This window comes from Mobula hypostoma, chromosome 28, assembly GCF_963921235.1.
Source record: "Mobula hypostoma chromosome 28, sMobHyp1.1, whole genome shotgun sequence".
NCBI classification, from domain to species: Eukaryota; Metazoa; Chordata; class Chondrichthyes; order Myliobatiformes; family Myliobatidae; genus Mobula; species Mobula hypostoma.
In genome coordinates, this window is record NC_086124.1 from 6911016 (window position 1) to 6937663 (window position 26648).

Genomic DNA, 26648 nt, shown 5'->3' on the forward strand with positions numbered 1-26648 from the left:
GTTCTACTGTGAATGCCTGCAAGAAAATGAATCACAAGGTGGTATATATGGTGACACACATGGAATTTGATAATAAATCTGTTGAACTTTGAGGCGCTTCTATTTTTGTATCTGAATTCTCAATTCCCCCCTTTTCATCTGGTAGTCAACACATTACAGAAATTTTCAAGTTCTCTCCCGCAGAGGATTTTCATTTCTGTGTGTGTTACAGTACTGACTGCAATCTTCCAATCCGAATGCAAACCAGAATACCCCCTTGTATTCCACACAGGTAGTCTGCAGCCCAATGGAATGAATGTTGGATTTTCCAGTTTCATGGAAAACTCTTTTCTCTCTCCTTCTGGTCAACCCCAGTTCTCCGTTCCCTCACCGGATTCCATCTGCACAGCCACCCACAAACTTTAACCCACCGGGCCTCTGGTCCACTCCCCTAAAGGATTCAACTGCCCATCCAGTTTCATAGATCCTGCAAGTTGCCTCACAACTTGATGGGATGGTTATGAAGGTGGGTGGGCTTTCATTAGTCAGGCGATTGAGCTGAAGAACCATGAGGCAATGTTGCAGTTCTATAAAACCCCGGCCTCTGTACCTCCCTCTGCAATTGGATCCTCAATTTCCTAACTGGAAGACTACAATCTGTGCAAACTGGAAAAAATAACTCCACCTCGCTGACAATCAACACTAGCAGGGATGTCTTCTTAGCCCACTGCTCTACTCTCTCCACACCCATGAATGTGTGGCTAGGCACAGCTCAAGCAGCATCTATAAACTTGCTGATGATACAACCATTGTTGGTAGAATTTCAGTTGGCGATGAAAGGGCATACAGGAGCGAGATATACCAGTTAGTGAGTAGTGTCACAGCAACAACTTTCCATTCAACGTCAGCAAGACTAAAGAGATGATGGGTGGGCTTCAAGACGAGGGAACACAAACCAACCCTCATAGAGGGATCAGAAGTGGAGAGAGTGAGCAGTTTCAAGTTCTTGGGTGTCAACATCTCTGAGGATCTAACCTGGGCCCGACATTGATGCAGTTATAATGAAGGCAAGACAGTGGCTATATTTCATTAGGAGTTTGAGGAGATTTGGTTTGCCAACTAAAACACTTGACAACTTCTACAAATGTACTGTGGAGAGCATTCTGACTGGCTGCATCACCATCTGGTATGGGGAGGAGGCGGCTTCTGCACAGGATTGAACTAAGTTGCAGAAACTTGTAAAATGAGTCAATTCTATCATGGGAAATATGTATAAAAACTAAATACGCAGTGAAAAAAGATAGCAAAATAGTGAGGTTAGGGCAAAACTAGTGGAAAAGAACAAGAAATAGTGAAAAAAACAACTCCCTTCTCCACCCTCCCACAGTTGATGCTCAACCCCGTTGAGTTCCTCCAGCACATTGGTGGCGATTGGAGGCCAGATGGATAGATCAAGAGAAGATGTCCTTCTTGGTGAGATTTTGAATATAGGAAGGAGGTACAGAAGCCTGAAGGCACACACTCAATTAAGGAATATCTTCTTCCCCTCTGTCATCAGATTTCTGAATGAACAATGAACCCATGAACACTATCTCACTATTTTTTTTGCATTCATTTATATATTTATATATTTGCACTATTATATAATTGTTAAATTAAGTAGTGAAAAAACTGAATTACAGTAAATATATATTTACAGTAATTCAGTTTTTTTTCTCTATATTATCATGTATTGCATTGTACTGCACCACAATATTAACAAATTTCACAACATATGCCAGTGATATTAAACCTGATTCTGATTTTGAAAAATATAGGGGTCTGGCTTTAGAATCAAAGATAGCTCACAGCTTTACAATGCAAGTGAGTTGCATCTGGAAGGCATTGGCTGACAGGAAGCTGGGGGCAGAGTTAGTTGCGGTTTCCCTAAGGGAAATGGATCAGCACTTGAAAGACATACAAGGGTTATGGGAAAAGGCAGGAACTCGGACTAGCTACATGCAACGGCAATGATACAGCATCGACTGCAAGGTGGAAATCGCCTCCCCCAATTTATGATTCAGCAGCCAGAAATTCAGTTGCCATTCATAAATCCTGTACCATTTCCTTTGAGCGGTGCAGTGGGAAAGCTGTAGTCACTGGCCAATCTCAGGGTCAGTACTGAAAATTGAAGTCCCAAAGTCGAAGCCCGAAATCAAAAGCTTTGGTCTATGAGTGGTGGGGAAGTTGGAGGCCTGTTGTCTGCAAGTCTGCTCGTCCACTGGAGCTGGAGGCCTGCATCTGGATGACTGTCTGTGTGCGTGTGTGGGAGGGAGGAAAGAGACTTGTTTTGCTGTTGTTGTTTTGCTGCTCATTGTGCTCTGTGCTGCTCTGCCGAGTGTGGGCGTGCTCTTGGCGCCAGACGTTCAAGTACATTCATTACCAGCGAACGTATACATTATGCAGCTGTGGGATTTGCCTGCTCACAGGTAGCCTCAGAGCAAGAAACCTGAGAGAATCCACCACACTTGCGGGCTGGCCCCTGCACGTCCTTCCGTTGCGTTGATTGTCAGCGCAAACGATGCATTTCAAATCTTTCGACGTACGTTTGATTAGTAAATGAATCCAAATCTGGCTTACTTCAATGGCGACTGTTTACCTCTTTGTAATTGAGCAGCTGAAAAGAAAAGGAAGAACCACTGACGTGGAGCAGCATGAAAATTCTCTGCATGACTGTGCTTCACATCTAATTACTTTCATAAGAGTCCAAAGTAAACTGCAGCTGTTTGACTAGAATTCAGGGAAGATGTCCATTGCTAAAAGTCTCTTCGCCTTTGGCCACATGGAGTGATGCCAACAGCTTATCACTGGACAAAGGCTCTAACTTTTTTTTTAAAAAAGGAAGAGGGTTGTTTTAACTACGATGTAAACTTGCTCTGCCCCAGAGCATTTTAACTTGACCCTTAATTCTCAAATACTAACAACATATGATTTAGAACGTCTTGGATGTTACATTAAGCTGTCTGATTTGAATGAGTCACACGTAGGGAAAACTTTGCAGTATTTGTGATTTACTTAACGACGGCTGGCGAGCCAATCAAACCATTTGTGTGGTCAGGTCAGCAGGCAGCAATGATACTGATTTGGTGACTCACGAAAAATGCAGCCCAGGCCGAATCACAAAATCATAGACGAAGAATCATTGTTTAATTATCGTCGCACTATCTCCGTGGTTATTTCTTGGAATTATTTTCATGAACCTCACTTGAACCCTCTTCAGTTTCAGCACATCCTTTCTAGGATAAGTGCCTCCCCAAAACTGCACACAATACTCTTAGTGAGGCCTCACCAGTATTTTATAAAGTCTCAACCTTACATCCTTGCTTTTATATTCTAGTTCTCTTGAAATCAATGCCTTCCTCACCACAGCTCAACCTGCAAATTAACCTTTAGGGAATCCTGCACAAGGACTCCCACGACCATCTCAGTTTTTTTCGTATTTTCTCTCCATTTAGAAAATAGTGAACCCTTTCATTTCTTCTCCCAAAGTGCATGACCACACACTTCCCGACACTGTATTCCATCTGCCATTTCTTTGCCCATTCTCCTAATCTGTCTAAGTCCTTCCGTAGCCTCTCTACCTCCTCAAAACTACCTGCCCCTCCAACTATCTTCATATCATCTGCAAACTTTATAACAAAGCCATCAATTCCAACATCCAAATCACTGACATATAACATTAAAAGAATTGGTCCCAACACAGACCCCTGTGGAACACCGCTAGTCACCAGCAGCCAACCAGAAAAGGCTCCCTTTATTCCCAATCTTTGCCTCCTGCCAATCAGCCACTGCTTTATCCATGCTAGAATCTTTCCTGTAACATCATGGGCTCGTAGTTTGTTAAGCAGCCTTGTGTGGAACGTTGTCAAAGGCCTTCTGAAAATCCAAGTACACAACATCAACCGATTCTCCTTTGTCTATCCTGCTTGTTATTTCTTCAAAGAATTCCAACAGATTTGTCAGGCAAGATTTTCCCTTCAGGAAACCATTTTATTTTGTGCTTCCTGAGACCCCATCCTTAATAATTGACTCCACCATCTTCCCAGTCACTGAGGTCAGACTAATTGACCTATAGTTTACTTTCTTCTGCCTCTCTCCCTTCTTGAAGAGTGGAATGAGATCTGCAATTTTCCAGTCTTTTGGAACCATACCAGAATCTAGTGATTATTGAAAGATCATTACCAAAGTCTCCATAATCTCTTCAGCCACCACTTTCAGAACGCTGGGGTGTAGACCATCTGGTCCAAGTGATTTATCAACTTTCAAACCTTTCAGTTTCCTGAGAACCTTCTCCTGAGTATTGGTAACTTCACACACTTCATGGCCTCAGACACCTGAAACTTCCACCGTACAGCTAATGTCTTCTACAGCGAAAAATACTTATTCAGTTTGTCCGCTATTTCATTGTCCCCCATTACTACCTCTCCAAAGCATCGTTTTCCAGTGGTCCAATATCCATTCTCACCTCTCCTTTACACTTTATGTATCCGAGGAAACTTTTGGTATCTTCTTCAATATTATTGGCTAGCTTACTTTTGTATTCCATCTTTACCTCCTTAATGACTTCTTTTAGATGCCTTCTGTTGGTTTTTAAAAGCTTCCCAATCCTCTAACTTCCCACTAATTTCTTGCTCTATGATATGCCATCTCTTTGGCTTCTATGCTGGCTTTGACTTCTCTTGTTAGTCACGGTTGTGTCATCTTGCCTTTAGAATACTTCTTCCTCTTTGGGATGTATATACTGTATCTTGTGCCATCCGAATTGCTTCTAGAAATTCTAGCCATTGGTGCTCTGCCATCATTCCTGTCAGAGCTTTTTTTCCCCGACCAATTCTGGCCAACTCCTCTCTCGTGCCTCTGTAATTCCCTTTACTCCATTGTAATACCAATACATTTGCCTCTAGTTTCTCCTTCTCAAATTCCAGGGTGAATTCGATCATATTATGACCACTTCCCCTAAGGGTTCTTTTACCTTAAGCTCTCTAATCAATTCTGGTTCATTGCACAACACCCAATCCAGAATAACGGATCCCCTTTTGGGCTCAGACATGAGCTGCTCTAAAAAGCCATCTCGTAGGCACTCTAGAAACTCCCCCTCCTGAAATCCAGCACCAACCTGATTTTCCCTATCTACGTGTATATTCAAATCCCCCATGACTATTGTAACATTGCCCTTTTGGCATGCATTTTCTATCTCCCGTTGTAATTTGTAGACCTCATCCTTACTACCGTTTGGGTATCTGTAATATAACTCCCAACAGGAAAGTTTTACCCTTGCAGTTCCTTAGCTCGATCCACAATGATCCAACACCTCCCAACCCTATGTCACCTCGTTCTAAATGATATTATTTCATTTTTACCAGCAGAGCAACGCTGCCCCCTCTGCCTTTTTGCCTGTCCTTTCGATACAATATGTGTTCTTCGACATTAAGCTCCCAGCTATAATCTTCTTTCAGCCATGATTCAGTGATGCCTACAACATCATATTTGCCAATCTGTAACTGTACTGCAAGTCCATTCACCTTATTCTGTATACATTCAAATATAACACCTTCAGTGCTCTATTCACACTTTTCGATTTTGTCCGCCTTTGACATTGCAGTTCTGCCCTATCAGCAGCTTCGTCTCACTACACATTGCCTCTGTTTGTAAACCACCTACCTCAACTTCAGCTCTATCACTCTGCTTCCCATCTCCCTGCCAAATTAGTTTAAACCCTCCCAAACAACTTTAGATAACCTGCCGCAAGGATATTGGACCTCCTCGGGTTCAGGTGTAACCTGTCCTTTTTGTACAGGATTGTCCCTTCCCTAGAAAACAGCCCAATGACCCATAAATTTGAACCCCTGACCCCTGCACCAGTTCCTTGGCCACTCATTTACATGCCAAATCATCCTGTTTCTACCCTCACTGGCACGTGGCACAGGCAGCACTCCAGAGATTGTTACCCTGGACGTCCTGTTTCTCTGCGTTCCACCTAGCTTGCTAAAATCTTTCTTCAGGGCCTCGTCACCTAGTCTACCTATGTCACTGGTGTCAATATGCACCAAGACTTCTAGCTGCTCTCCTCACCCTTGAGAATGCCATGGACCCGATCCGAGACATCCCTGATCCTGGTACCAGGGAGGCAACATACCATCTTGTGTGTGTCTGTCGCACACATAGAGCCTCATCTCTGTTCCTCTGACTAAGGAATCTCCTATCAACATTGCAGTCCTCTTCACTTCTCTGGTCTTCTGAGCCATAGCACCAGACTCTGTGCCAGAGACCAGGTCACTGTGGCTCCCCTGGTAGGTCGTATCTAAAGTTGTACAGGTGCACATTCCTTTATCCGAAATTCTGAAATCCAAAAAGCTCCGAAAACCGAAGCTTTTTCCGCCGACAGCTGACCGTCACTCAGGTGTGACATGGCAGCGCTAGCAGAGGCCGCCAGACGTCACTTGTGGCTCAGTGCTGTACTGGTTACACGTGCATTTGCTGTTCGCTGATATTTCGTGCTCACTGTTGACTTTGTGTTTAATTTCACTGTGAAAATGTCAAAAAGAGCTGCAGATACCCCTATGGGTAACAATGAGAAAAAGAGAAGGAATCTTCTCTATCAATAACACAGAAAGTGGAGCTATTGCAGAAGCTTGATCGTGGTGTGTCTGTGCGCGTCTTACTGAAGAAAATAGTGTCAGAACTACCACTGTATATGATTTAAATAAAGACAAGTAAGTTTTATAGTGACAGTGACGTTCTACATTTATTCCAATAAGTCATTTACCATGTGTTTGATTCGGTTCGTTTGAAGCTATATATTTTTATGTTTTATTGAATGTTTAATATAGATTATGAAGACACGTAGTCCCCTTTTATTGTCATTTAGTAATGCATGCATTAAGAAATGATACATTTCTTAATGTTTTTGTTGGAAATAAAATTTCTTCTTGTCATTTTCCCTAAACAATACAGTATAACAATTATTTACATAATGTTTACATTGTATTAGGTATTATAAGTAATCTAGAGATGATTTAAAGTGTACGGGAGGATGTGCGTAGGTTTAGTGCGCCGCTGGGTCCTAAAGTCCACCGCAATGAGACAGGCTAAATAAGGGACTTGAGCATACGTGTTTTTTGATTGGGGGGGGGGTCTGAAATCTGAAAAATTCTTAATTCTGAGATGCAACTAGCCCCAGGGATTTCGGATAAGGGATTGTGGACCTGTATACTTATTATTGAGGGGGAGCGGCCACAGGTGTACTCTGCACTGGCTGTGCATTTCCCCTCCTCCTCCTGACAGTCACCCTGTTGCCTGTCTCCCGCTGTCTAGGTGTGACTACCTTCTTGTAGCTCCTGTCTATCACCTCCACACTCTCCCGTACGAGTCGAGGGTCATTGAGCTGCAGTTCCAGTTCCTTAATACATTCTCTGAGGAGCTGCAGCTTGGTTGAACTGGTGCAGATGTGTTTACCCAGGGGACTAGAGGTCTCCCAGACTTCCCACATCCCAAACACAGTGCAAACACTGGCACCTGGAGCCATTCTCACTAAATTACTATGCCCTAACAGACGAGGAATGAACAAATGAGAACAGAGAGAGAGAAACCGACCAAATACGTAACCTCGCCCAAGCCTCTTCCTGATCCAACCACGTAGACATCACGGTGAAGAAAGTGCACCAAACGCCTCTACTTCCTCAGGACGGTGAAGGAATTCAGCATGTCCCTGTTGGCCCCAGAGAAAGCACTCTTTTTCAGTGCTATCACAGCAGAACAACACGAGCAACAACAACACAGAACAATAAAATCAGATGGGGGGGTGCTTGAAGCAGATACATTAAGAACACTTAATTAAGTACAGGGATGAAAAAAAGTGTTCAAAGTCAAAGTACATTTCTTAACAAAGAATGTATAAATTAAACAACCTTGAGGTTTGTCTGCTTGCAGGCAGCCACAAAGCAAGGAACCTGAAATAATCTAATTGAAAAAAAAGACCAACACCCCGCACGCAGCGAAAGAGAGGGGAAAAAAAAACACAAAACATGTAAACAACAGACCTGAGAAACAGCATTCCAAACCAAATTGAGTCCATAGACCTGAATCCCTGGAACAGCCGGAGTAGGCCCAAAGCCTGGGTCTCGGGCTCACAGACACTAAGTGCACAGCAGCGGGAGCAGACTCACTGCCTCGGCACCGTGGAGGAAGGAGTGAACATCGCGGGAGAGCGAATGGAATTGGCCCGACCCTTGCCCCTGGCCCTGGCACCCTGCCTTTCTAGTCTATCTAGGCCGGCGTTTCAATCATCCAGACACTGGGTCATGTCCTGTTGGGCTCTGGCACTGGGCCTAGACCTCACCGCGCAGTCCCAAATCTGCTGGCGCTTAGAGCGATACAACCGCGCACCTGGTTTAGGTGGACAGGCACCAAAACTTTTCCTCTTCAGCTCCTCTTCGAATCACTTGCCCCAGATGCATTGCGCCCTGACTTTGCAACACACCAAGATGGCTCATTCTTCAAGTCAGCTTCACCTCCGCTCACCTCTTCATTGTTTGCGGTGCCAGTTTACCACATTTACCTCATAAAAAATGTTATTAATAATGTTTTTAGTCGTATTTGTTGCCTTCCGAACTGCCAGTAAGCCGTTGCCCAACTTCAACAGTGCTATCTTAAACTGGAAGTTATGATAGAGGGAAGGGTTAGATTAATCTTGGAGTAGGTTAAAAGGTCAAAGTTCAAAGGAAATTTATTATCAAAATATGAATATGTCACCATGTACTACTCTGACGTTCATTTTCTTGCAGGCATTCACAGTACCACAGAGAAATACCATAGAATTAATGAAAAACAACACATAGCGACTGACAACCAATGTGCAAAAGACTAATCTGTGAATAAAAGTACGATATACATCACGGGCAAAGAGGCCGTACTGTTCTATTTAGGACTAGTTCTTAAAATAAAAACTTCTGAAGTGTGAAAACTCAGCTTAAATATTTTTGTTCTGAGAGGCAGCGGATTTTGCACAGGGTGCTCTTGGATTGAACCTGAAGCAGACCCAGGGTCAAATGCCCAGCTGCTAGAAGATCAGGGAGCTGCAGGCAGCACCCTAGTCATCGCCAGCGTTACCGGCCAGGGTCCCCGCAGGAAGAGCAGCGGAAGAGCTGGCATTGCAGTGGTGAAACAGACCAATGTTATTGAAACATTTAAAATCATTAGAATATCTTCTACAGCAGGGGTTCCCAGATTTTTTAATGCCATGGATTCAGACCATGAACTGAGAGGCTCACATACCCCAGGTTGGAAATCCCTGCTCTGGAGGTTAAGGCTTGTTGGATTGGGGGCGTAGAATTTTTTTTTTTTTGCAGTTTAACTTTCTTATGTTTGTTTTTCAGTTTTATATAATCACCTATATATACGCCGTGGCCACTCTGTTAGGTACACCTATACATCTACTTGTTAATGCGATAACTAATCAACCAATCATGTATAAAAGCACACAGACGTGGTCAAGAGGTTCAGCTGCTGTTCAGATCAAACATCAGAATGGGGAAAGAATGCGACTTTGACACATTTGACACATGCGACTTTGACACATTTGACACATGCATGCGACTTTGACACACGTGGAAATGATTGTTGGTGCCAGACGGGGTGGTATGAGTACCTCTGAAACTGCTGACTGCTACAGCCTCTCGAGTTTGCAGAGAGTGGTGCCAAAAACAACAACAAAAGAGCATCCAGTGATCGGCAGTTCTGTGGGCGAAAACACCTTGTTAAAGAGAGAGGTCAGAGGAGAATGGCCAGACTGGTTTAAGCTGACAGTAACCCAAATAACCAGGTGTTATAACAGTGGTGTGCAGAAGAGCAACTCTGAACGCACAACACGTCAAACTTTGAAATAGACAGGCTGCAGCAGCAGAGGCTACTAACGTACACTCGGTGGCCACTTTGTTAGGCACAGGAGGTACTTAATGAGGTGGTCACTGAATGCATCTACAAGTGATTGCTGAGTAAATTTTCCAGCAATTCTGTTGCAGTTGCCTCTGTATTTTCCTGGAAACCTCTTCCATTCTGCGTGGGGTATCATATTATTTAAAGCTGGTTACCTCATTGGTTAACTGTTATCAATGGAATTTTCTGTTGTCAGAAGTCTGGTATGAAAAGACAACAACTAATTTTAGATTTTTTTTTTCTTTCTTTTGTCTTCCTCTGTTCTTTTTCTTCCTCTCCTTTATTGCCTTTGGAATGCGCAATAAAACGATCATAAGCAGCAAGTTTCATGCCTCATTCTCGACTTCTGAGGGACATTTGGATCACAAAAACAACAGGATCCAACAAGGCAGGATGTGCCCAGCAATTGTGCCCCCACAGACAGACACACTTTCACTCTATCAGGCACGTCCGCGTTGGTATGGGGGTCAGGTGAAGGGATTCAACGGGAATTAGGCCGGCCACTTCCTGCAGCTCATTGCAGAAGCTGCTGGCAGCACCTCAGAGGCATAGATCCTGACCCCTCCCTCCAGCACTGCGCCCACCCCCCGCCCCCCAGCAAAGCAGCGTTGTGCCAGGAGCTTGAAAGGAAGTAAGATTGTGGATGGGTGTGAATTGCTCGCTTTTCCTGTGAGGTCCACAGCCTGAGACGGAACAAAAGACTGCAATTAATAAGGCAAAGTGAAAGGAATTCTGTTCATCTGTCCTGGGATACCATGGAGGACATTCTATTAATATTTGTCCTGGGATACCATGGAGGGACCTTCTATTGATATTTGACCTGGGATACCATGGACGATCTTTCTATCAATATTTCTCCTGGGATACCATGAAGGACCCACTATTGACATTTCTCCTGGGGTACCGTTGTAGCCCCATATCGACATTTCTCTGGGGCTTAACAGTCCCCAAGCAGTGCACTCACCATAAATCTCCAAAACACTGTCACTGTTATAATAATCAAGTTATTAAAAATGTTCTGATACATTTTGAAACTTCTTGAAATTCGTGTGCCCTCCAAACCACCCTGGATATTTTCTCTTTTCCTCTCATCCATCGGGCAGAAGATGCAAAAGTCTGAAAGCACATAGAACCAAGCCTTACGACAGCTTCTACCCTTACTAAGACTATTATATGATAACATGATCTTTTGAGCTCACATCTACCTCATTTTGACCTTGTACATTATTGTCTGTCTGCAATTTCTCCAATTATAACACTTCATTCTGCATTCTGTTATTGTTTTCCCTTGTGCTACCTCTAACGAATTTAACCGCAACACAAATTCTTCATTGTATCTTGGTATTCTAATGTGATGGTGATGATAATAAACCAATTTATCTTCTCTAATTTACCAACAAACCCCAATAATTGGATTAGACAACACGCACAAAATGCTGGAGGAACTCAGCAGGCCAGGCAGCATCTATGGAAAAAAGTCCAGCTGACGTTTTGGACCGAGACCCTTAGGCAGGACTGGAGGGAAAAAAAGAAGAAAGGAAAGAAAGAGAGGGAGAGAGAGAGGGAGAGGGAGAGAGGGGAGGGGGGAGAGGGAGGGGGAGAGGGGGAGGGGGAGAGGGAGGGGGGAGGGGGATGGGGGGGAGGGGGATGGGGGGAGAGGGGGAGGGGGAGAGGGGGATAGGGGGAGGGGGAGAGGAGGAGGGGAGGGGAGAGGGGAGGGGGGAGGGAGAGGGGGAGGGGGAGAGGGGGAGGGGGAGAGGGGGATAGGGGAGGGGGAGGGAGAGGGGAGGGGGAGAGGGGATGGGGGAGGGGAAGGGGGAGAGGGGGATAGGGGAGGGGAAGAGAGGGAGAGGGAGAGGGTGATGGATCACCCCTATAATGAGAGTGGGAGATCAGCAGCTCGCTGTTCCAATGTTACAATCTTCTGTGTTGCTTCTCCGAGACACTCCCCCCCCACCCCCCCACTCAAGGACCAACACGCCATCACTCGCTATCAAAAGATTCAGCCTTGAACATTTTCAATCACAGACAATTCCTCCTCAAAGGATACTTTCCTATCCCAGGCAGAATTTGACGGAACCAATGAGCACTATCTCCACGGCAAACACATACTTTCACAGGACAAAAGTTACATACAGTGCACTAGTAACTGTACGGCCCTGTGGGCTCGATGCCTCGCCGGTGTTAGCAATCGCGGCATCCCGGGAGATCGGAACATCAGGGCAGCAGGTCCGGCTGTCGTTTGAGCGATCGCCCTCCCCCGATGGCGGGAGAGAGTTTGTTGCTGATCTCGAGTCGGGGGAACTCAAATAAAAGCATAAATATTAACTCAGGAAATGCAAGCAATACACCTGCGGAAACAAATAGCAGACCAAAATGGATCATTGAACCTTCTCAGAGACTGTAACATCGAAACAGCGAGCTGTTGGTCTCCCTCTCGCTGTGGCAGGAGCAAGACCTCTCTCTCCCTTGTTAGTGAGAGAGAGAGTGTGAGAGAGAGAGAGAGAGAGAGAGAGCGAGTGAGAGAGAGAGTGAGAGAGAGAGAGAGAGAGCGAGTGAGAGAGAGAGAGAGTGTGAGAGAGAGAGAGAGTGAGAGTGAGAGAGAGAGAGTGTGAGAGCGAGTGAGAGTGAGAGAGAGAGTGTGAGAGCGAGTGAGAGAGAGGGAGAAAGACAGATGTTGAAGTGTTGGGATGGACAGTAGCTTTTGATGGACTCTAGATCATGGTCTCTCTTTGGGGGCTTTGCTGCTGCTTGCATTGTGGGGGGGGGGCTGATGCTTTTGCTAAAATACAGTAAGGGGGGAGGGTTGATTCTTTTGCTGCTGCTTGTGCGAGGGAGGGGGAGGAGGGGGGCTTCGGGGACCTGATGTTTCCATATTTCATTCTTTGGGGTTTCTTGTTTCATGGACGACTGTGAAGTGTAAGAATTTCAGGCTGTATACTGTATACATTCTCTGATATTAAATGAAACCACTCAACTAGTACTGATTTCCCCGAGGTCCTGTACGACTGCACCAAGATTTCATTTGCTCTGCGCTCTGTTGTAATTAAAAACCTGCTTAAAATCCTCCAGGACCCGTGAGTCACTGGCAAGCCCGGCAGTAGCAACCAGACATTGGTGCGACCACACAGAGCGTGATGAGCAGTTTTGGTCGCCCTGTTAAATAGACATCACTAAACTGGAACGTGCGCGAAAGATTTACAATGGTGCTGCCAGGACTCATGGATCTACGGGGAATTGAACATCTGGTTCATTAACATCAGTATTCCAAGCCCCTGGAATATTCAGTCGGATATCTGAAACCCATGCTGTCTTAGGGTAGAATGTAGACACTCCTTACAGGCAGCGGTGGGAATTGAACCCGGGTCGCTGGGACTGTAAAGCGTTGTGCTAACCACTACGCTACTGTGCCCCCCCCACTTGTGATTGTACCACCACACTCCAGAGAGTGAACAACAACGACATTCTAACGCAAACACGAGGAAATCTGCAAATGCGACATTCTGTGGCATTTGTATAGTTACCAAGGTCAACTTGCTTCAAGGGCTTAAAAGGCCCATTCTGCACTGCTTGTCAAGAGAAGAAATGCTGAGATACGTTTGTAAAACACACACTGTTCAATTAAACAGTTAAATTACTCTCAGTAAGTGCAAAGCACCCTACAGTTTATGAAAAAAACGCGACAGAAGTAATCAATCTGACAGGAAGGTTGAGAGGAATTTTCCATTTCTTTTCTCCATGGAAAAGATTTCCCTGAGGAGTAAAATAACCGAGTATTCCAAAACACTGCAGCTTATGGCAGGCTAACCCACACATTACATTCATCATCGAATGAATGAATCAGAGAGAAAAACTCCATCCTTCCACTCTTCCATTGCTGTTTCCAATAAATTGAAAATCTGACACCGCAATGCGTCTCAGAGGGGTGATCAGTGTGGGATAAGAAACTTTTAGCTTCCAAATCAAAATATTTTCTGGTGCAATCCAAACTGGCCATTGTGTTTCCCAGGCAGTTTCCCTCATCATATGAAACCTGGTTATAAAATCTAATTTAGAGTGCATTTGATTAATTAATTTTTGAGATACATCAGGAAATAGGCCCTTCTGGCCTTTCAAACCCCCACCAACCAGCAACCCCCCCAATTCAAATTGTCGCCTAATCACAGGACAATTTACAATGACCAATTAACCTAGCTACTGGTACTGTGGGAGGAAACCGGAGCACTTGGAGGAAACCCACATGGTCACGGGGAGAATCCTTACAGGCAGTGGCTGGAATTGAACTCAGATCGCCTGTACTGTAAACCGTTGTGCTAACCACTACGCCACCGCGCTACGTTTGCACTCTGCAGAGAGTGGTGCGGACAGCCCAGCACATCTGTAGTTGTGAACTTCCCGTGATTCAGGACGTTTACAAGGACAGGTGTGTAAAAAGGGTCCGTAGGATCATTGGGGACCCAAGCCATCCCAACCACAATCTATTCCAGCAGCTACCATCTGGGAAACGGTACCGCAGCATAAAAGCCAGGACCAACAGGCTCCGGGATAGCTTCTTCCACCAGGCCATCAGACTGATGAACTCACGCTGATTTGGGTGTACTCTATATTACATTGACTGTTCTATTTATTATAAATTAATATGATTGCACATGGCACATTTAGATGGAGATGTAACATAAAGACTTTTACTTCTCATGTATGTGAAGGATGTAAGAAATAAAGTCAATTCAATTCAATTTTAACTTTGAAGTTCTCTCATTGTTGGCAAGGAATGTTAAAAAAATTAAGAAATTGATCATCAAATGTCTCCAGCTGGGCCTTCAACTTTTATTGTCGATGATTGTCCCAACTAGACACTGGTGCCATCAAGAAGGTGGAACAGGAACTTCAAGTCCCACACCACCAGGTTCAGGAACAGTTACTACCCCACAACCATCAGGCTCCTGAACCAGAGGGGATAACTTCACTCACCTCAACTCTGAACTGTTCCCACAACCTATAGACTCACTTTCAAGAGCTCTTCATCTCATGCTCTTGATATTTACTGCTTATTTATTCATTATTAGTATTAGTTTTTCCTTTTAGTATTCACACGAAGGTTGTCTGTCCGGCCTGTTGGGTGTGGTCTTTCATTGATTCTTTGTACTTACAGTGAATGGTTTGTCACCTAAAACACTCTTAAATTTCTACAGATGTACCCTGGAGAGCATTCTAACTGGCTGCATCACTGTCTGGAAAGGCAGCATCCATCTTTAAGGATCCCCACCACCCAGGACCTGCCCTCTTCTCATTGCTACCATCAGGGAGGAGGTACAGGAGCCTGAAGACACACACTCAATGACTCAGCAACAGCTTCTTCCCCTCTGCCATCTGATTTCTGAATGGACATTGAACCCATGAACATTACCTCACTACTTCGTATTTAATTTTTATTTTTGCACTTCTTATTTAACTGTTTTATATATATATATCAAGACACATACACAGCGTAATTCATGTTTTTTCTCTATTATTATGCATTGCATTGTACTGTTGCTGCAAAGACAACAAATTTCACAACATATGCCAGTGATATTAAACCTGATTCTGAATGCCTGTAACAATGAATGTCAGGGTTGAAAATGGTGACATATAACAACTTTGGTCTTTGAATTTATGCCTTTTTTGCCAGATAACTGACTCCTCCTCTCAGCACAGAAGTGACCATTCAGCCCATTGACACCATACCAGCTCTCAGTGCATTCCCATCACGCCATCTCCCTGGTCACTTCCTTGGAAACCATTCTCTTCCTCACATCCACTGAACCTCAGATTCAATTATTTATCACGAGTACACTAAGACATACAGTGAAATGTACTGCATGCATTAACAACCAACACAACCGAAGGATGAGCTGAGGGGGCAGCCCGCAAGTGTCGCCACATGTTCTGAAGTGGGAGGCTCGACGTCCGTGAGTCTGGGAATCTGGGACAAGAACTGGAGGCCTAAAGGCGGCCTGAGTTTGGAGGCCTGTCTGTGTGTGTGTGGGTAAGTGAGTGGCTGGGAGGGATGGGACGAGGACTAGAGGCCCAGAGGTGGCCTGTCCTGGGGTCAGAGGCCTGTCTGTGTGTGTGACTGGGTAAGTGAGTGGCTGGGAGGGATGGGACGAGGGCTAGAGGCCCAGAGGCAGCCTGTCCTGGGGTCAGAGGCCTGCCTGTGTGTGTGAGCGGGTAAGTGAGTGGCTGGGAGGGATGGGACAAGGACAGAAGGCCCAGAGATGGCCTGTGCTAGGGTTGGAGACTTGTCTGTGTGTGAGAGTTGGAGGGATGGGACAAGGACTGAAGGCCCAGAGGTGGCCTGTCCTAGGGCTGGAGGTGTGTGTGTGTGTGTGTGTGTGTGTGTGTGTGTGTAGGTGGGTGGCTGGGAGGGATGGGAAAGGGGTTTGTTTTGCTGTTGTTGTTGTTTGTTATGTTGTTTGGTGTTGTTCCGTGGGCATGTTACGTAGGCACCAGGATAAGTGGTGACACTCACGGGCTGTCACCAGCATGTCCTAGGGTGTGCCAGTTGCCAACGCAAATGATACATCCCACCCTACAACTTGATGTGCGCATGATCAATTGGAATCCGGATCTGGAGAAGAGAAAAAACAAACTGGCTGGTCCAAACACTGCTGGGTCATTGAGTTTTCCAACTTACTGAAGCAAGTGAGAGATTGATTTATTTATTCAGAAATAAAGCGTGGAACCCTTCCAGCCCACCGAGCCAAGCCACGCTGCCCAGCAACCCACAGATTTTAACCCCAGCCTAATCACTGGACAATTTACAATGACCAACTCACCCACTACCCGGTACATCTTTGAGAGAAAACAGGAGCACCCGGAGGAGAAGAATGTACAAACTTGCCAACAGACGTGGCCAGAATTGAACTTTGAACTCTGACCCCAAGCTCCCATAACGTAGCGCTAACCACTACGTGACCTGTCGGTTTGAACGAACCAACTGGCAGATGTTCAAGCAGGCCACCACAAGCCTTGAGGAATATGCCTCACCTGTCGCAGGCCACACCAGTAAGTGTGGAGACAATGTTGGTACCTCAAGAATGGTCATCTCGCAGCCCAACCGGAAGCCCTGGCTGAACGCAGTGGCGCTCCCTCCCAAAAGCCCGTGAAGCTGCCTTCATCTGGAGAGAGAACAGCTCTCAGGATCTCATCTTGGGCATCAAGAGAGCAAAGTCTGCCCGTGCACAAAAAATTCAGGAACACCTCCCCGAAAGTGATCTCCAGTGTACGTGGCAAGGCATCAAGTATATTACTGATTATGCAAGAAAAAGCAGCATTGATCATACCAGTGATGCATCCCTCTCTAGTGCTCTCAACAAATTTTTATGCATTCTTTGAGGCATGCAACGGGGACCCTTTCTGAATTATTTTCAAAACTTTCAAAACCCTCAATTCGTTGTTTAAACTTAGATGTTGGCTATTATTAATTTTTATTATACGAGAAGGTATTTTACCTTTTTTTTCCCTTAATAAACAGCTTCAATCTTGGTAGGGGTTAGACTCTTTTTTTTGTAATAAATTAATATATTTCAATATAACTTTGACTAACCTACATGAATACGGGGTAATGAGATTGTTATTATGAATAGATATAATGTAATTGGTAGTTGTTTTTTTCGACCTTTATATATACTTTCTTGTACTCTGTATTCTTCTATGTAGAAACTAATAAAAATATTGAAAGAGAAGAGGCATGGAACACAATGCTGACCATAAAGGCTATTCCCCTCCCAAGTGAACAGCGACTGTCTGTAATAGCAGCAGGTGTTAGAAGGACTCTGCATAGATTCAACCCCCGTATGGTGCCGGGCCAGACAACATCCCAGACCAAGTACTCAAGGAGTGCACACATCAGCTCACTGAAGTCTTCATGGACAACTTGAACACTTCACTCATCCAGACAAACTTGGGTGTGGGTTCACGTTAGAACATTTTATTCCTGAACTCCTGCTCAACACAGAGTGCGTCTGACCTGCTTACCATTGTAGCTTCTGGTTCCAGGTGAACCGCACGCATTGCCTACTGGGAACTGAAGTACTTTATTATGCATACATCATAACACATCTTTCCCCTTTAAAGAAAAACTGACACAACACTATGTCCTCACAAACCTGCAAGGAATAATAATCTTTTCCAACAAAAAGATCTACATTCTGTAGCCAGTCTCTTTTCCTTTTTTTTTGGATCTTCAACTTGAATTTTACTGAGCAAGTATAATCCCTTATCAACTTGCAATCAGTCTCTGAGGAGGTTTAATGATCCTTTTTGGTCTGCTATTTGTTTCCGCAGGTGTATTGCTTGCATTTCCTGCGTTAATATTTGTGTTTCAAATCAACAACCATGATCCCACTGCCAAAGAACTCTACACCTTCAGAACTAAATGACTACTGCCGGATGGCACTATCGCTAATCATCAAGAAGTGCTTTGAATAAATATCAAAACTGCATTCCTGCCACATTAGACAAAATGCTTACTGACAGAACCGCTCTAAGACAGATGCCATGGCATCTGTCTTCACCTGGCCCTGACACACCTAGAAAACAAGGAGCCTTATGTCTGAATGCTGTTTCTTGATTTCAGTTCACCATCTCATGTTATTGTCCAACCGACGTTGGTGAGCAAACTCCTTCTCCTCGGTCTGAACACACCACTGTGCATCAGGGTGTTGGACTCCTGCTGAACATAGCGGGCATGCTACGTTGGCTCCGGAATATGTGGCAAAACTTGCGAGCTGCCCCCTGCGCATCCTCAGATTGCGTTGGTTTTTTACCGCAAGCGACACATTTCGCTGAGAGAATCTGCAGATGCTGGAAATCCAGAGCAACACACGCAGAATGCGAGAGGAACCCAGCAGGTCAGGCAGAATCGATGGAAATGAATAGATAGTCAAGATTTCAGGTCAAAACCCTTCTTCAGGACTGAGCAGGAAGGGCGAAGATGCCTGAATACAAAGCTGGGCAGAGGGGTACATTTCAATGCAAACATTGTGACACAGAAATGAACCAGAATCACCTGTCCAGAGATACTTCCACCTTCAGTTATCTATGGACGTCTACACTAAGACCTCAGAACGCCAATTGTCTAAAGATCATTCAGTTTATTGCATACTTTCCTCTCACATCTCACCTCCAAGGGATAAAGAAATGCTCCAGCCCTCACCTGAGTGGTCGGTCGTAGCGTACGAGAGCAGAAATCCTCTTCCAGTTCGATGAGTGGTGCTTTGGAACTGCACAATTACTGCACTGGACGGTAGTTGTATTCTTGGCAGGTCTCTGTTCATTTTTCTGCAGTAAGGACCTGCAAACAAAAATGTACGCATTCAGGCACTGTAGCATCAAAAACAACACACACAAAGTGCTGGAGGCACTCAACAGGTCAGGCAGTCTCTATGGAAACGAATAAACAGTCGACGTTTCGGGCCGAGACCCTTCTCCAGGACCGAGAAGGAAGGGGGAAGATGCCAGAATAAAAAGATGAGGGGGTGGGGAAGGAGAATAACTAGAAGGTGATAGGTGAAGCTGGGTGGGTGGGAAAGGTCAAGAGCTGGAGAAGAGAGTGGACTATTGGAGAAAGGGAAGGTGGAGGGGACCCAGGGGGAGGCGATAGACTGGCGAGAAGAGGTCAGAGGCCAGAGTAGGGAGAGAAGGGAGGAGTGGGAAGGAAATTTTATTTTCACTAGGAGAAATCAGTATTACCATATGTGACCACATCTGTTTCAATGAAAATATGCAATGGCCCACAGATGTAACAAATAGCACGCGTGAGAGAAATTGCTCCTCCTTGGCAAGGGTGCTCGGAAAGGACCAGTGCATTTGATCAACAAAAACGATCATCTGAGACAGTGATCGGTTTATTGTTGTCACATGTACAGAGGTACAGTGAAACACTTTGCTCAGCATGCCATCCAGATAGATCATTCTGAACACAAGCACATCGGCGTGCCATGAAGGTGTAACGGAGTGTTACAAAGCACAGTGCAGGTAGACAAATAAAGTAGAAGCGCTGTGAAGAGGTAGACGGACAGTGCAAGAGTTATTGTTATCATCAAGGAGGTCCTTTCAAGACTCTTATTACAGCAGGATAGAAGGTGTTCTAAAGCCTGCAAGTGCATGTTCTTGAACTTCTGCAGGCTGTGGGCTGCAACTAGTGACTTCTGGATGGGCTGGAGTGATGCCTGGCCTTGTGGCGGTGTCCGCTTGTCTCTGCGCTGGACCGAGGATGTGGCCTGCAACTAGTGGACGTCTGGATCGGCTGCACTGACGCCTGGCCTTGTGAACTTCGGTTCTGAATGTTGTTTGCACATTTTGTTTTTTCTCTCAGCACACTGAGTGCTTGACAGTCTTCTTTTGTTTTTAAGGGGTTCGATAGGATTTCTTTGGTTTGTGGCTGCCTGTAAGATGACATATCTCAAGGCTGTATAAAGCATTTAGGGCAGCAATGAAGGTTCTCCATCTCTGGTGGTGTTTAGGGCTTTCTTCATCATGTCAGTAGCTTCCTCTGGGTTTTCGCTGCTGTCAGTCATGCAAGTCCCAAGTGGAGACTCAGGAATACCATCACACTCAGATTTGGATTATTCATTGCTGTTCCTGTAACAATTTTGTTTGACCAGTCAGGGTTGTTAGCCCTGAGCCGAACTCCTGAACCTGGAGGACCGGTGGACCACTCTTAGTCTGACCTCTACCCTTTGACCTGTTTGGCATGGGTGACCCTACCAAGAGCCAAAGCATAAAGCCCTGATTCCAGCCAGCATCGCTCTCCGGGTCACTGAGGCACACAAGCCTCCAAGCCGAGACAAGGTTGTGGTCCTCTTGGAAGATTAAGCATACTTACCTTGATAATACATGTACTCGGAACTTTCAGGCCAAAAGAAGAGGGGTCAAGAGGGACTGCCCGGGTGGGTGGGGCCTTTGAGCATGTTAGCGGCTGTACTTAAGCAGCAAGAGGTATAGACAGCGTCCATAGAAGGGAGGCTGGTTTTCATAATAAACTGACCTGCGTTCACACCTCTGCAATTCCTTGCAGTCTCAGACAGAGCAGTGGGCATACCAAGCTGTGGTGCTGTGGTGTATCAAGTACGTATACATTATACAACCTTGTGAATTGTCTCCTTACAGGCAGACACAAAACAAAGAAACCTCAAAGGAACCCATTAACCAAAAAAAAAGACCGTCATACACCCAACATGTAGGGAAAAAGAAAAAAAAATCATGTAAACAATTCCAGAAAGAAAATAGCTTCAGAACTGAAGTTTTACTAGGTATCACTGCAGATGGAGCAGGGTGCAGCCTTAGTTCATCGCAGAGCAGAGTACACATCGTCGGATCACAGACACAAATTACAGCAGGAGATAGAAAAGGCATGTTAGAAAGGCAGTGTCATGATAATCGTTGGGGATTTTAACGTGAAAGTGGATTGGGAAAACCAGGTCAGTACTGGACCTTAAGAGAGAGAATTTGTAGAATGTCTAAGGGATGGCTTTTTAGAACAGTTTGTTGTTGAGCCCACGAGGGGATCGGCTGTGCTGGATTGGGTGTTGTGCAATGATTCAGAGGTGATAAGAGAGCTTAAGGTTAAGGAACCCTTAGGGAACAGTGATCACAATATGATCGAGTTCACATTGAAATTTGAGAGGGAAAAAATAAAATCCAAGGTGTCGGTATTTCAGTGGAATAAAGGAAATTACAATGGCATGAGAGGGGAACTGGCCGAAGTTGAATGGAAAGGGATATTTGCAGGAAGGACAGCAGAGCACCAATGGCTGGAGTTTCTGCAAAAAATGAGGGAAGTGCAAGACAGATATATTCCAAATAAGAAGAAATTTTCAAAGGGAAGAAGGACACATTGTGGCTGCCAAGAGAAGTCAGAGCCAAAGTAAAAGCAAAAGAGAGGCCATACAAGGAAGCCAGAACTAGTGGGAAGATAGAGGATTGGGAAGCTTTTAAAAACTTGCAGAAGGAAACTAGGAAGGTCATTAGGAAGGAAAAGATGTATTATGAAAGGAAGCTGGTGACCAATATCAAAGAAGATACTAAAAGCTTTTTTAAGTATGTAAGGAGTAAAAGAGAGTCGAGGGCAGATATAGGACCAATACAAAATGACGTTGGAGATATTGTAATGAGAGACGCAGAGATGGCAGAGGAACTGAATGGGTATTTTGCATCAGTCTCCACAGTGGAAGACGTCTGCAGTATACCAGACATTCAAGAGTGTCAAGGAAGTGAAGTTTGTGCAGTGAAAATTCCGACTGAGAAGGTGGTCAGGAAGCTTAATGGTCTGAGGGTGGATAAATCTGCTGGACCTGATAGAATGCACCCTTGGGTTCTGAAGGAAGAAGGAAGTAGGTGGAGAGACTGTGGAGGCATTAACGACGATCTTTCAAGAATTAATAGATTCTGGTATTGTTCTGGTTGACTGGAAAATTGCAAATGTTACTCTGCTATTTAAGAGGGATGGGAAGCAGCAGAAAGGAAACAATAGACCTGTTAGCCTGACATCAGTGGTTGGGAAGTTGTTGGAAGCGATTGTTAGGGATGAGATTATGTAGTATCTGGAGGCACATGACAAGATAGGCCAAAGCCAGCATGGTTTCCTGAAAGGTAAATCCTGCCTGACAAACCTACTGCAATTCTTTGAGGAAATTACAAGCAGGATAGACAAAGGAGATGCAGTAGATGTGGTGTACTTGGATTTTCAAAAGGCCTTTGACAAGGTGCCGCACATGAGGCTGCTTAGCAAGATAAGAGCCCATGGAATTACAGGGAAGTTGCTAATATGGGTGGAGCATTGGCTGGTCAGCGGAAAACAGAGAGTGGGAATAAAGGGATCCTATTCTGGCAGGCTGCTGGTTACCAGCGGAGTTCCACAGGGGTCGGTGTTGGGACCGCTGCTTTTTACGATGTATGTCAATGCTTTGGACTATGGTGTTAATGGATTTGTGGCTAAATTTGCTGATGATACAAAGATAGGTGGAGGAGCGGGTAGTGCTGAGGAAACAGAGAGCCTGCAGAGAGACTTAGATAGTTTAGGGGAATGGGCAAAGAAGTGGCAAATGAAACACAATGTTGGAAAGTGTATGGTCACGCACTTTGGTGGAAGAAATAAATGGGCAGACTATTACTTAGACAGGGAGAGAGTTCAAAATACGGGGATGTAAAGGGACTTGGGAGTCCTCGTGCAAGATACCCTAAAGGTTAACTTCCAGGCTGAGTCGGTTGTGAAGAAGGCGAATACAATGCTGGCATTCATTCCTAGATGTACAGAATATAAGAGCAGGGATGTGATGTTGAGGCTCTATAAGGCACTCGTGAGACCACACTTGGAGTATTGTGTGCAGTTTTGGGCTCCTTATTTTAGAAAGGATATACTGATATTAGCAAGGGTTCAGAGAAGATTCACCAGAATTATTCTAGGAATGAAAGGGTTACTGTATGAGGAACGTCTGGCAGCTCTTGGGCTGTATTCCCTGGAGTTCAGGAGAATGAGGGGGGGGGATCTCATAGAAACATTCCGAATGTTAAAAGGCCTGAACAGATTAGATATGGCAAAGTTATTCCCCATGGTAGGGGAGTCTAGGACAAGAGGGCACAACTTCAGGATTGAAGGATGTCCATTTAGAACTGAGATGTGGAGAAATTACTTTAGTCAGAGAGTGATAAATCTGTGGAATTTGTTGCCACTATCTCTGCCTTAAATACACCCAAAGACTTTGCCTCCACATGTTGTGGAGGCCAAGTCATTGGGTGGATTTAAGGCAGAGATAGATAGGTTCTTGATTAGCCAGGGCATTCAAAGGGTATTGGGGAGAAGGCAGGGGAGTGGGGATGACTGGATCAGCCCATGATTGAATGGTGGAGCAGACTCAATGGGCCTAATGGCCTATTCTGCTCCCATATCTTATGGTCTTATGGATATGAAGTCAGGCATCAGTGCAGCCGGAGATGGCCACAGCCTCAGTTCAGAGCGGAGCTGAGAGAATGGCGTGGAAGCAGAGCCGAGCAGGACCGGCTCTTGCCTCACATCCAGTTCCAACTCGCTGACCTTTTCAATCTGGCCTGGCGCTTAAATCGTCCAAACATTGGGTGGGCTCTCGCCCTTGGACCTCTGCGGGGCCCGAACCCCGCTGCCACGATTCAGCCCGTACCCGACCTTCCCAATTTTGCCCAGTGCCTAAATCGATCAGACGTTGGGACTTCCCTTGCTCTCAGGGGTGCCACGACTCTGGCTTGGCTCTGTTTTGACCCTGCCTTCGCCTATCTCGACCACGCTTCCCCGCACATCTGCCTCCACCACCCCGTGCCTCCGTTTCCTTGACCATTCCTCACCCGTGCTCTGCTCGCCTCTCCACTATTTGCATAGATCATTATTAATAACATGATATTAATACAGTATTTAGTTGTTTTCTCTGTTTTGTTTGTTGCCAATAAATAGTCCTGGGCATCACCAATGCCATCTTAATTTGTTAGAATTCTGTAATAACTGCTGACAATTATTAAGGGTGTATATGGAGATAGTGCAGCTCAGAGTCCTGGATAATGGACTAGAGTTACCTAATACAACACAAGAGGACATTTGGCCCATCAAGTTCATGCCAGCCCCCAACATAAGCGAGCAACTCCGTTTACCCAATGCAACAAGCAATCCACTCGAGAAACTTAGCCAGTCAAGCGGCATCTGTTTGGGGGAAAATGTCAATATTTTCGGTCTGGATTAGGAGTCCTGATGCAGAGTTTCAGCTTGAAACACAGATAATGCTTTCTTCTCCCACAGATGCTGCTCGGCCTGCTGAGTTCCTTCAGCAGATTTTTCTCCAGATTTCCAGCCTCTGTAGTCTTATATCTCCATCCTCTTTAATGACCCTGGGCACACACTTATTCCCTTGCTCTCTCTCCCCTCAGAGATTGTCAATGGGAATGATTCCCCGATAGAAAAGTTCAATCATAGAGGAGCATTTGATGACTCTAGGTCCGTACTCGTTCGAGATTAGAAGAAAGTGGGGGGGGGGGGCGGGTGGAGTCAAACAATAATGATAAATAAATAACACTGAGAACATGAGGTGTAGGGTCCTTGAAGGTGAGTCTGTAGGTTGTGGAATCACCTCAGTGTTGAGGTGAGTGAAGTTATCCACACTGGTTCAGGAGCCTGATGGTTGACGGGTGATAACTGTTCTTGAACCTGGTGGTGTGGGACCCAAGGCTCCTGTACCTTCTTCCCGTTGGCAACGGCGAGAAGAGAGCATGGCCTGGATGGTGGGGGTTCTTGATGACGGATGCTGCTTTCTTGTTTCAGCGTTCCTTGTAGTGCGGATGATATAACGATGAGTGGTGAGGCAGATAATGTTGAGGAAGCAGAGGGTCTGCAGAAGGACGTATACAGATTGGGAGAATGGGAAAAGAAGCGGCCGATGGAATATAGTGTAAGGAAGAGCATGATATTGCTCTTCAGTAGGAGTAGAGGTGTAGGGTATTCTCTAAATGGGGAGAAATTTCACAAATCAGAATTGCAAAGGGACCTTGCGAGACCTTGTTTAGGTTTCCCTAAAGGTTAACTTGCAGGTTGAATCTCCAGCAAGGAAGGCAAGTGCAATGTTAGCATTCATTTTGAGAGGATTAGAATATAAAAGCCAGGATGTACTGCTGAGGCTTTATAAAGCATTGGCCAGACCGAGTACTGACATCAGATTTGGGCCCCTCATCTAAGACAGAACGTGCTGGCCCTGGAAGAATGATCCTGAGACTGAAAGGGTTAACATACGAGGAGCTTTTGATGGCTGTGGGCCTGAAGTCGCTGGTGTTTAGAAGAACGAGGGAGGAATCTCATTGAAATGTATCAAATATTTAAGCCGAGATACAGAGGATGTTTCCTGTAGTGGGAGAGTCCAGGACCAGAGGACACACAGCCTCAGACAAGAGAGTTGTCCCTTTAGAACAGGGATGAGGAGGAATTTCTTTAGCCAGTGAATCTGTTGAATTTATTGCCACAGACAGCGGTGGAGGTGGTTGTTGGGTGTACTAAAAGCAGAGGCTGATAGGTTCTTGATTAGAAAGGGAGTCAAGGGTTATGAGGAGAAGGCAGGGGAATGGGATTGAGAGGGATAACAAATCAGCCATGATGGAATGATGGGGCAGACTCGACAGGTCAAATGGCCTAATTCTGCTCCTATGTCTTGTGTAATAAAGATGAACTTGATCTTCCAATTTACGTGAAGGTGGTATTTGTCTACCAGCAGCACACTTTCTCCATAGCCCTAACACTGTATTCTTCATTCCATTCTCCTTTGGGTCTACCTCAGTGTACTGATTATAGAACGATCTGCCCAGCTGACATGCAGAACAAAAGCTTTTCACTGCGCCTTGGTACATGTGACAACAATGAACGCTATTCTCCCCACATTCCAATCAACTCCTCCATACCAGGGCCCATTCGCAGCGGCTAATTAAACTACCAAATCACACGGGGGAGGGAGCAGGACCATCCCAAGCGGCCGCAGGGGGACAGTGCAGAGAGCACCTGGGCCCCGGACCGAACCAGGGTCTCTGGACCTGTGATACAGCAGCTCTCATAAGACTGATGAGACAGGTGAGGCAAGAGGTAAAAGGAATAAGAGAGATATATAGAGACAGATAGATAGTTGGATTGATGGACAGACAAATAGATATAG

At 45.3% G+C, this 26648-nt stretch overlaps 1 protein-coding gene across 3 annotated transcripts in view; it reads right to left on the reverse strand.

Annotated features, from left to right (window-relative positions):
- si:dkey-34d22.1 (discoidin, CUB and LCCL domain-containing protein 1) overlaps positions 1-26648 on the reverse strand; it is a 205913-nt gene that overhangs the window by 89343 nt on the left and 89922 nt on the right. For 2 of the 3 annotated variants that reach the window (XM_063034701.1, XM_063034700.1), the window contains exon 3: positions 19151-19288. In XM_063034701.1, the coding sequence (XP_062890771.1) occupies positions 19151-19288 (138 nt within the window). Of the gene's footprint in view, positions 1-12087; positions 12396-19150; positions 19289-26648 lie in introns of those variants that run through there. The other variant, XM_063034702.1, reaches the window with a different exon arrangement.